Genomic DNA, 12,281 nt, shown 5'->3' on the forward strand with positions numbered 1-12,281 from the left:
AATTGTTTTAACTAGTGTTCATATAGACTCAGGAATCAATATATGTAAACTTCTTAAAATGACATTTAAGAAAGAAGCAAAGATCAACATCAGAATTAGAGCACTTAAGATTTGTAAAGAGCCACGCCTTACCTGAGATAAGGCTCTGCCTCCCACCTTACTGCATGTTAGAGTGACTCCAAAATAAGTCAGACTTCAGCTTATTTAAAGTTATAGTCAAGAGATTGGTTTTTGTTGTAAAATTACTGTGATCTCAAACAGGGGATATAATGTATAGCTCAGCCAAAGTTTAAGATAGCTATTATACAAGCTGAATATAACCTGTTAATGTTTTGCAGAAGTAGCTGCTTCAAGAACACAAAACTTAGGTAACTTGTGATAATAAACCATCACCTATAGAACAGATAGTGGTAACATCCAGTACTAATACAGACTCCAGTTAAATAAAAGGCTAAATAACTGTAAAGTTATAGACATTGAAGTTAAAGTCCAGTACTCTTACTTTATGACTGGTGTGACTGGCTCGCTGGATAGTTAAGATCAATTGTAGAGATTGAGATTAAATACAGAGGGCAAGATAGACCAGTATTTGGAACTTTTGCCCTCAGTCAACCTGAACCCAGGGAACAAGAGGACTTCTTTAAGGAGCATTGCAACTCTGGGTCACACAACCTCCTGATCACGGAGACTGCTGAGGCTACTAGAGGATGAAAAGTCAATCAGTGCACCTGCTGCAGAGAAGGGTCATGAAAAAAGGGAGACATCCCTTGATGCTTCCAAAGGAAGCCACCTCATCGAGGAGACACTACTAACCAAGGGCACTAATGGAGCTAAGAAGCTGCTATTAAGTTCTCTACAAGTGACCCCTGTGGGAACTCAGCTAACTCTTTAACAAGACAAGAACAGGTCAGTTTGACCAGCTTGATCTTAGACACCCAGCAAAACAGTTAAGACCAAAATATAGCCATTCTTGGGCATTTAAAAGAAATAATAGTTAAATATAACTTAAGATGTACACTTGTGTTAGTCCACTAGAACAAAGACTAAAAGCTACAAAAGAGAGATTCTTAGGCAAATGTGCCTGATATCTATCAAGAGAAACTGCCAGAGTCAGAAGTTTTTAGTCAGTTTAAGGCCTGCAGACCTTCCTAAGCTACACAGGTAGACTTAATCTATGTTTGCTAGTATGATTATCTAGCCCTAAGCAACAGAAGTATAGACATCTCTACTAAACACAGCTTATACCAATAAAGGGATATTTTACAAAAATCAGATGACAGTAAGTAGCTTAACTATATTTCCTGGGGACATCAATGACATTAAAAGTTAAATATTGTGTTTTCATTCCTGATAAACTGGACAAGGTTAAACTTCCCAAATAAAGGCCTTGTCCTCTCCAGCCTTTGTTAGACCTTATTAAGGGAACAGTTTCTCAGTTCTTCCACCTCCTGGTGAGCGATTGACTTCTGTCATCTTCACGATATTCTTTAGCATGTTCCAGATGCTTCAACATTTACTTAGTACTAATCTCATTTCAGTACTCATGTCTTTTTGTTCTTCCTTCATAGAAGCACCCACCCCCAGATGACTTTACAACCTTCTCTTCCCAACCAGACTTGTACCTTGAACCCCTCTATTGACCCAATTTTTAAAAGGGAACTCCAAAGTGCTTGCCCTTGCTGCCCCATTCCAGCTTTGAAGCAGCCAGAACGATCGGCGCATCATTTTCCTTACAGCAGTTAGGAGTTCCTAAAGCAAAAGGGGAGAATGAAGCCCCAGATTAAGGACAGGTAGTTAGTGTAGAAATAGAGGATCGGGTCAAATCGAGGAAATGAAGCCATGAAGCCATCTGCCTCTGGAAGTTGGGGACTGCCCCTGGAAGAATGGAGTGTCAAGGAACTCTGTCACCCATTGATTACTAAATTTACCTGCCTTTATCAAGGACTGCAAACAAGGAGCTGCTAATTAATGCCCCCTGGACCATTATCTGCCTGAATCACCTTGCACCTCCTCCTGCCCATGGTCTCTCACTTAATGCAAAACCAGGCCTAGTCACATAGGCAGGATAGAGAGATAAGGGGGGAGAGAACTGGAGAACAAGAGACTTTAATCTATTAAAAATGTAGGGTGCACTCACTTCTTGGGACTTTAGAACATCAGCCATGGCCCCCTTCTTCCCCCAGGGAGAAGTCTGTATTATTACCTTTAAATAAAACCTGCTTAATATGCTTGCCTTGGCGTGCTTCTCTAGTGTTCAATCTTCAACATTAGAAGGAGCAGAACTGGTCACTGTTAAATGGCAGTATCAATAGGGAGCACGCCCTGGGGACCACAGCTTGTTCCAGCCCTTCCTTTTCTTTTCCCCTCCCCCCTCCCTTGCTCCCTGCTTACCACAGGCCTATTTGTTCTTCGGCAGCTCCCCCGAGAGACCCATGGCCCTGCCCGTGGGACTTCTCCCCTTTTCATTCCTGGGACTTGCATCAGGACAGATGTGGAGCACGGGGAGGAGACAGAGTAACTGAGAAGCTGATGTCCTCACCAGGCAGAATGGAGGCAGCAAAGAGGCAGAATGAAGAGGCAGGTGATGAGTAAAGGATTTATGGGTAAAGAAATGTTGTCAAGCCTGAGACTCAAAGGTTCTTGAGGACAGGTTGCCAGAGAAGAAAACAGGCACAGAGTCCCCAACCCCAAACCAAACCACTACAGGGAGGAGCCCAAGAGACAGGAGGGGTGCAGAGCAAGTCTTCAGCTGAATCAGTTGCAAACATCTGGAAAGGTGGCAAGATTTAAAGCCTGATGGGAGCAGCAGGGTCCCTGACACACCCAGGTATAAGCTGCATCTTTCCGTGATGCAGCTTGGTCACTGTCCCTTATTCACTGTCTCTGACTAAACTGGAACACAGCAGAGGACAGTGAGCTACCTGTAGTCAGCAACTGTCTGTTCATGGCACTTGTGACAGGAAATTACCAGGCACAGTAGATGCTCCCTAAGTAACACACACTCTGTAGACTGGAAAGAAGGAATGGAATATTACTTAGTCACAGAAAGAATGACTTTATGACTTTTGCTGTTAAATGGATGGATCTGGACACTATTATCCTAAGCAAAATAAGCCAATCCCCCTGCCCATGTCAAAACACACACACACACACACACACACACAAAGATCAAATGTGCTGTCTGATATGTGGAAGCTAACCCACATAAGGTGGGGGACAAAAGTTCAGCAGATTAGACCAAGGGGATTGAAGGGAAGGGAGCGGAGCAGAAACAGGAGACACAGTGGGATGCATCTGACAGAACTGTCCTACCTTCACCAATCCCTGGTGAATGCAGCACAGTGAATCTCCACATCATGTATGACCACAAGGCTGGGATCCTAATTAGAATAAGATGTCCCCCATGTTTATATAAATATGTCACATATACTCTACTGTCATGTGCAAATAAAAAGAAAAGATTTTTTGAAAAACAAAATGAATGGAAATGGAATGCTATGGAACTCCCAATTGTATCATCTGTTTTGAGGCATATGATCATTATTTTCTACTGTGACGTAACTGGAGACAATCTCATGGTACCATATCATGCACATGAACTGTCTCTTGTGGCCCTCGAGACAACTGTGGAAAGATCCTGATAGCTCTTCAATGTACTAGTATAGTTAGACCCTGTCTCTAAATAAAATACAACAGGCTGGAGATGTGGTCCAGAGGTTAAATGCCCCTGGGTTCAATCCCTGGTACAAAAAAAGAAAAACAAAACACAAAAAAACACTATTTTGTCTTTATAGAAACAGATAAATAGATAATATATGTAAAGTGCATGGTAATATGTACTACTTAAGGAAACGTGTAAGTCACAACCATTTCAGTGGCTGTGTAAACTGTTTAAACTCTTAATTATTTAATTAATTTGATGGTAAAGATTCAGAAATCACTGTTTCTTTGTCTCTTATTCCTGATGGAAATTTATGCTAAGGAAAAAAATCACAATATATGAATGAATCTGTGCATTTTGAGCTCATCACCTCAGTCTTTATATTAGAAAAATAAACACCCTGATCAACCTAAGGACACCAATAATGGAAGAGTAAGAGTTAATATGTAATAGCCTCCCATGGAGTCTGATGTAACCAGTACCAATCCTGAAAATTCAGGCAACAGGAACAAGAGCCTGAAAAGGACAGCGTGCAAGGATTTATGGGTAAAGAAAATGCTAATGCTGTTTTCTTAAAGCTGGTGACACTTTCTCCTTAGAACAAGTGGAGTGAGTGGAATTTGAAGTGTAATAGGTTCCCCTTTCTTTCTTTCTTTCTTTTTTTTTTTTTGTATGGGGGTTTAACCACACTGCCACCTCCCCAGCCATTTTATATTTCATTTTGAAGCAGGGTATTGCGAAATTGCATGGGATCTCACTAAGTTACTGAGGGTGGCTTTGGACTCACCATCCTCCTGCCTCAGTCTCCTGAGGTGCTTGGATCACAGGCATGCACCACCCTGCCTGGCTTATCTAGGAGTTTTTATTTAGGCCATGCTACAAAACTACTGCATGACCTGGTTGATCACATGCCCACACATGGCTAATGCTACAATGTCCGAGCCTTAAGAGGATTAAAAGGATGAGAAAGGACCTGACAAATTTGACTGGTTGTTTTCATTGTGACTATCTATTATTCTTATATATTCAAAAATTCCCAATCAAAGAGATAAAGGGGGGGGAGGAAAGTTTCAAGACCTGGAACTTCTAAGTTGGGTCCAGTAACTCAGGGCTTCTACCCTTTGAACTAGGAAAAGCCACTAGTGACCACACGAGGGCTCAGGTGCTCAGGCGGGGCGAGTTGTTCCCACCGGTGTCAGGAGGGGGCGCTGTAGGCGGCGGTGGCAGGGGCGGGACCGGAAGCCAGGCCAGAGCCGGCTGGGAGCTTGGTCACTCCACCTGCTTCCGCTGCCGTCTGTCCTCGCAGCGCGACCGAGCTGGTTTTCTGGCTATTTCTGCTGCCTCCGAAATGCCGCTGGAGAACCTGGAGGAGGAGGGTCTGCCCAAGAACCCAGACCTGTGCATCGCGCAGCTGCGCTTCCTGCTGAGCCTGCCGGAGCACCGCGGGGACACAGCTGTGTGCGAAGAGCTGAGGCGGCCTTTGCGACAACAGTGAGGCCCCTCTAGCTCCGAGTCATCGGCCTGGGCCTGGTCGCCCGCGCCCGCAGCCCTAGGGCTTTTCCCCAGTGGATCACGGGACGCGGGCGCCCCTCCGTCACTTAGGGCTTTTCCGGGGGACCGCGTCTGCTTGCTGTCCTTTCTGACCGAGGGCCACTTGCGAGGAGCCTGGTGCTGGGCTCGGGGTGGCTGCTCCTGTCAACCCAGCGCTCCGGGGGAGCGGAGGTTGGGTCCAGTTCCTGTCGTCCTCCCAGCTCTGAGCGCTTGTGGCTGGATGTGCACCTGTGAGCGTGTGCAGAGAAGCTCCCGCCATCTCCTGCTTGCAGACTCAAGTTTCCTCCTTTGCGCTGAAAGCGCAGAGGCTCGCTCTCCCTTTAGACCTGGGAGGGTGGGCGGAGTCAGGATGGCCCGCCAGCCCCCACCTGCAAACGTTGACGTTTGGCCAAGTGGTTTGCCACGCGATCTCCGGTTCTTTTCCCGGAGTGAGAGGAGACTGGTGGGTGACTACCGCGTGGACAGAGGCGGGCAGACACCGCCTTTAGAGTCCCAGGTGACCCACTCGTGCGTCCCTCTTTTCGGCTTTCAGACATAGCTCCTTATTATGAAGCCTTGTGCAAACCCTCAACTGGCAGATGGACATGGACCACCTCAATAAAATGAAGAAGGCAAATGAAGAAGAGCTGAAGCATTTGGATGAGGAGCTGGAGGATGCAGAGAAGAATCTGGGGGAGAGTGAGATTCAGGATGCAATGATGCAAAAGCTGAGTACCTGTGTCAGATAGGCGACAAGGTGAGCTGGGCTGGGTGGGTGCCCCTTCTTGTGTTAGTATCATCTTCAGGTGGGGACTGTTCTGCATTAACATCATCTCATTCTAAAGATTAACTTTAAAAAGACAAAGGCAGTCATGTTCACCTGAGCTCCAGTGTCAGTACAAACATGAATGAAAAATGATAGTCTTGCACTAGCCTATTTACCTACTCCAGATGCCAGTGTGTTCCTGCCTGTGAAGCTCGCTGTCATTAACTACAAGAGCACGTGCAGAGGTGTTTTATTCACTGCTTTTACAAAATTGGGGTCATTCTCATTATTTCACAGTTCTCACTTGTTTGGAAAGTATTTGTTTTGATATGTTATAAAAATGTGTACAATTTTCCTTGTAAGAAACTGAAGCTCAGTAAGTGTTGTAGTTGTTTGACCTTATTTATTATTATATATCTTTTAAGATATAGACCCTTACTGTATTCATTTATTTATTTATGGCGCTGAGAACCGGACCCAGTGCCTCTCATGCTAGGCAAAACTCTTACCACTGAGCCACAAGCCCAGCCCCCTTTGACCTTTGACTCCTTGCGTCCTCAGAGATAAGCTTTTAGTATTTTTCTTGTGCATTTATGAGCATGTATTTGTCCTGTAGAAAATGGGTAGCATTGAACTCTTTTGACCTCTGCAGAGTCCTAGGCAGTCCTGTTTACCCTTCCACCTGGTGTATCTCAGAGGATGTCCCATGACATCTTGCTCATTCTGGTTAACTGCTCCTAATCTTCAACTGTGGAATATGCTGTAGGGTGTCTGTTTGGGGGTTCATGGACATACATGTTGTTTTAGCTGTTTTTAACAAACGGCTGTGGTAGAAAACATACTTGTATTTGTCCCTTAGTATGTATAAGCTAGTGATTTGCTCAGGTATTGATCAGTCTATGAAAGGAAGTTGCTGGACTGGTGAGCAATTTTTATTTTACTCTGTGTGGCCCAATCTGCATAACACCCACCAGTACAGGATTTGGGGGGAAAAATTAGTTGTGTAATGTTAGAGGAAGGGCAATGAATGTCCTTAATTTTAAGTACTACCCCCTTAAGTCTGTGGGTCCAGAATGAAATGTCAGTGAGAAGAATGAAATAGTGTGCTGTCTTGGATCAGACTGTCGGTTTTATTTTCAGCCCAAGTAATTATGATTGAACCCTCAGTTTACCATCCATAAAATAGGGATAATGATAGTTTCTACTTAGCTGACTAAGGATAGAGTCAAAGAGCTTAGACCTGTACCTGACACAAATGTTAAGCTATTACTCATTGAAAACAAGGATTTTTTTCCTAATGATAAATTTAACACAGGTTCACGATCAAAATTTGGAATATATAATAAGGTTTAAAAATAATAGTTTGTGTTGTTGGCCTAAGTGTGGAGAGCAGGCTGGGCTGGGCTGAGAGGGATGTTGCTCCATGGTGAGGCAGGGAGGAGAGTTTCCAGGCGCCAGCAGGCCTGTCCCCCAGCTGCAGGAACGGGGACTGCATGGGGCACCCTGTGCTCCTCAGGCTGCAGGCAGGCTGGGGCTTCGTGTTGGGGAAGACACATTTTATAATAAATTCACAAAGGAGAGGTGAGGAGAGCTTCACAGGCTGATGTTTATTCGTCCCAACAAAAACACACTGAGTCCAATAGCAATAGAAGGAAACTGTTAAAACATGTGAAGCACATTTGCCAAAGCTTGGGGCAGACATGGGCTGAGGTCCCACATGCCTGGGGCTCCGTCCTGGAGGGTGAAGGCCAGCTCACTGGGTTCTGTCCATACACGTAGCTCTGGGGAGCACAGTGAGGGAGCAGAAGGCCGCTGACCCTTTCTTCCTGGGCAGTATGACTTTATAACTCGGAAACCTGCCCACTGCTTATTATGAGAAAGAGTTTTTGTTTTGTAGATACAAAGAAGGCAAATGTGCAACAATCAGTAGCTTTCTCTAACCATGTTTCTCTTTTAAACTATGAAAAATTTCTCATTTCCAACAAAATTAGCAACAACTTAACACTAAAAAAATTCATAAAAAGGAATAGAACATTATTAATCTATTTGTAAGAAAGAAATACAGCCTACATTACAATCCTAAAATCTGTTTGGAAGAAATAACCCAAACTAATACATAAAGAAACATGCTATTTTCCTATGGGAAAAACATATCATTGTGAAACTGGATTCCACATCACTGTGTGCATGCACTGCAGTCCAGGTGGATGCCAGTGGCTGCTGCTGTCCTCAAGATGGCTTGAAGCTGTAACCTACAAGGGGAAACGTTCTGAGAGTCCCCAGTTAATCTCTGAAAAAGAAGGCAGGTGAGGAAGGACTGTGTGGAGAACAAACCCTTCCAGGGAACACAGATGGGGACAGGGCTCACTCCAGGACAGGCCCTCAGTGCACTGCTGGAGGAGAGAGGTGGGTTCAGTAGCTGGCAGCCCTGGAACCACCATCAGTGAGCATGGCTCTCAGGAGGATCAAAGCTCTGAAGGTTGTTAACAATGGAGTTGCAAAAATCAGAAGGTGTGACCTGTGTTTGAGTGGGGTTGTCTTCACAGGCAAGGTTGGGGGTTTGGAGGCTGGAGAAGAGAGGGCAGGGCCTTGACCGCCAGGCAGGGTTTCACCCTGTCCACTGCAGCAGAATAAAGGGATATTCAAAGGAGAGGAAAGGTAGCAGTGAACATGAACCAGTCAGCCCCTGAGGGGAGGTGGACACAGGTGGGAAGGAGTGCTCTGTCATCAGCTGGGCAAATGTCCACCTCTGGTGACCTGGTGCTGTCAAAGATGAGGGAATGGCTCCTTCAGACCTGGCTGTGTGAATGCAGGTCACCGTGAAACACGCCTATGGACAGCTATGACAACGTAGAGACCTGTCCTGTTGGGAACAAGGAAGGAATGGAGTGGGCTTTGCCTTGGCTCCTCCTGAACCTTCCCTCTCTAGCTTCTTGGTGTCTGCAACTGCTGCCACCAGAGAGGGAGGAGACTCCATTCCAAGACATGTGGACATGGGTCTTGCCCTCCACAGCCCCAGGAAAGCAGGGGTGAACGTCCTCTGGGCTGGTGGCTGGCGGCTGAGCTGCCTCCTGGGCCCCAGGTGTCCCGGTGGCCTCTGAAGGCCCTGGAGCTCCCTCTGCTGATGGTGTGCTGGTGCATCTGTTCTCCAGTTTGGATGGTGCATCTCCCCCCAGCTCAGCGTGTATGGCCATGAGCTGCGTCGCCGGAAACTGGGACTGTTCTGCTGGAGGCACTTCTGGTGGCACTGCAGCTGCAGAAGGAAAGAGCCCAACATGACTGCCTTGCCCTGGGCATTTTCTGCCTCCTGCCAGCACCTGGCCTGAGAGTAATGCAGCTCTTCTCCCATGGCAGGTGTCTTCTCAGACCAGGGCCACCAGGCTTGTGTGACTCAGAACCAAAAACCAGTTCCTGTGGGGACAGCACAAGGCTTCCTCACACCATCATCCACCCCAGTGTCCTCGTCACAGGCCCAGACTCACTGGGATCGCGGTGCTCCAGCTGTGTCAGGAGTCCATGCACATGGAGGCTCAGCTCCGTCCCAGGCATGGTGACCTTCAGGAAGGTATCAAGACAGCTCAGGGTTTTCAGACCCGGGGCCCCCAGGAAGTCTTCAGGACTTGTACGCAGCAGCGTTTGGATGATGGAGCAGAGGGTGCTGTGGAGGTGGGAGTGGGCAGGCAGTCGTCAGCACCTGGCGCCTCAGGCTGGACCCTCCCAAGGCCCCCTGCAGGATGGGCTTCCCTCAGTGTGGCTTGGCAGCCCCCGGGCAACAGGGCGAGGTGGGCAATCCTGAGTGACGTGTGTGGCCGGTGGTCCCCCAGCTTCTGTCCAGTCTCCATGCAGGATAGTGTGGGTGCTCTGGCAGGATCGGCCGTGTTGGAGGGGTCCTCACGGGGCCTGGCCCTGGCACCCTGGCCAATCCTCTGCTCCTTGGATCCCTGACCCTCCCCTCTGTGTCCTGCTACAGGCAAAGCCCTCTGATGGGAGTCACAGCAGGGTGGACCTGGCTTTGCCCAGCCTCCTCTACACCAGACTCCCAAGTGCCCCATCTGGAGAAGGGGACCCTCCCTCTCTGACTAAAGACCACTCACTTCTTCACTTTAAGCTGCTCCTCCTCCTCTTGTGCCCTGAGGTCTCCATCCCTAGAAAAGGCCAGGTGGGTGTCACCTCTTACAACCCAGGCCCCTTAACTCCTAGGTGCCTGGTGGGGTTGACCAGCTTCCTGAGAGTTGGGGCTCCCGAGTGCTGGGAGGTGTGTCTCCCTTCTCCTGAGTGACAGGCTACCTTGAAAGATGAATGGACCCACCACCCTCTGCCTCTCTGTCTCCAGGCCCGGGACTCCGCATGCATCCCAGGGGTCCCTGTCTGGCTCCGTGGTGATGAGGGACCCTCCCAGAAGTGATTCACACTTTCCTTTTCTTCCCAAATGTGGAAGCTGCTTTCCTGTGGCCTCAGAGCATGAAGACAGCCCCAGGGAGAAGCTCAGAGTCCTGGGCCCCAGCCTGAGGCCAACCTGCCAGGGCTCCTTCTCCTTGGTCCTGCACACACCCAGGCAGGGTGGTCCTTGTGGCCCCTCCTTCCACAGTGATGAGTTTCAGTGATGCCTGGCCTCCTACACATGCTGGAGGGGGCGGGTCCCTGGGCTGGGAAAAGGGGCGCACCTTCTGCACAGCTGCTCCATCAGCTTGTGGGTGCTGGTCAGGCTCTGGTAGGTGCGCAGGAATTTGTGGATGAAGGCCTCGTTGCCCCTCTGCATGTCATTGGTGATGTCCTCCACCACCAACACCTTGAATGTCTGCACCAGCTTGAACAGGTCCCCTGGTGCAGCTTTGCTCTGTTCCTCATAGTGTGGGCACGAAAGGGGACACTTCAACACGTAAACAGTGGCAACCTGCAAATGATGCTGGTGGATCATCAAGTGAGATCCAAAGAGGTCCTGCTCTCTTTATATCCTTTCTCTCTCTCTCTCTCTCTCTCTCTCTCTCTCTCTCTCTCACTCTCTCTCTCTCTCTGAGCCATGAAGGACTGCAGTCACCAAGACAGGATCAGAGTGGGGGGCTCACCTGCTCTGGGCTGCTATGTCTCATTCTCCAGTTCCACCTAAACCTTCGCCAGACGGGAGGGGGCTGGACACTGACCCAGCGCCTCCACATTCGGGACAGGCCCCTGCTCAGGGCCTTCCTGAGGCCTGTGCAGCCACCCATCGGGAGACAGCAAGAGCTCATGGCTCTGGATCGCTCTCTCCACACAACTGAACAGACTGGGCTGTGCCTGGTCTCTGGGTGCCTGGCTACCAGGGTTCCAAGTTCTCTTTGTTCCATTGCCAGGAAGTGAGGTCACTTCCTGGGGTCCCCTTGCCTGAGGCACTTCCTCACAAAACGGGAGCCATCTTGGAGTCATCCGCTCCCCTAGCCTGTGACAGAAGTGAGAGTGGCCGATGCACACACCCTCCCTCCGTGCTCAGCAAAGGCCTGGGGAGCAGCTTCCCAGGAGTGGGAGGCAGATGGGTTCAGACCCTTCCCCTCCTTAGGCTCTCTATGTGACACTGGATGAGCCATTGGAGTTTGCAAGGCCTCCCTAGCTGCCCACATGTCTTGCAGGGTCCTTCTGCCATCTGCTCTGAGCTTGTCCCCAGGTGTGTGAGTCATCACTCACCTGTATCACCTGGGGAGCCTGTGATGCTGGGGTCTCAGGCTGGTCACTCACAAACACACAGATGAGGCAGTCACAGAGATGATGGAGTGAGGACGACAGGCCACACTCCATTGTTAGTCCAACAGGGACCGAGGGAACGTCCCTGCCCTCCTGGCCATTTCATCTTCCTATGCCAGGTCCTGAGCCTCCACCCGCCTCAGACCTGGCAACTCAGCACACGAGGCAGCTTTCTATTTCTCATCCTCATATTGAGGCTCAGTGCAAGTAACTTCTCGCAGGTCAATTAGTCACTAACTAAAGATTCAGAGCTGGAACCAAGTCACATGCTCCCCAACAAAGAGTCAGAAGTAGGATTTCTCCACTCCTCTCTGAGACCATGAAAGAGCTTCTTTCCCAAGAAGAAAACACTGTGTTTGCTTCTTCTGTTCTGTGTTCTTCTGGGTCCCAGGGATGGACCCCAAATGCACTTAACCACGGCCCCTCCTGGCCCTGTTTGTTCACTGTTTGGAGAATGGGCCTCTGCTCAATTGAGAGGGCCTCTCCTTTGCTGAGGCCGGTGTAGAACTAGTGTCCTCCAACCACAGCCTCCTGAGTAACTGAACGAAGAGGAGTTTGACACCGCGCCTGGAAGGAACAGTTCAACAATCAAAAGACACTGTCTCAGGG

General features: G+C 48.7%; 1 protein-coding gene across 1 annotated transcript; it reads right to left on the bottom strand.

The window, feature by feature from the left end:
* Positions 1-9,392: 9,392 nt before the first annotated feature.
* On the bottom strand, positions 9,393-11,726 carry LOC306652396 (ral guanine nucleotide dissociation stimulator-like; the record flags this gene model as incomplete). Its single annotated transcript, XM_079125313.1, has 4 exons — positions 9,393-9,615; positions 10,052-10,102; positions 10,622-10,851; positions 11,616-11,726. The coding sequence occupies 4 exons, from the start codon at positions 11,724-11,726 to the stop codon at positions 9,393-9,395; spliced, it is 615 nt and encodes a 204-aa protein (XP_078981439.1).
* Between the last annotated feature and the right edge of the window lie 555 nt (positions 11,727-12,281).

The sequence above is a fragment of the Sciurus vulgaris genome, assembly GCF_902686455.1.
Source record: "Sciurus vulgaris genome assembly, contig: HiC_scaffold_182_arrow_ctg1, whole genome shotgun sequence".
Classification (NCBI taxonomy): domain Eukaryota; kingdom Metazoa; phylum Chordata; class Mammalia; order Rodentia; family Sciuridae; genus Sciurus; species Sciurus vulgaris.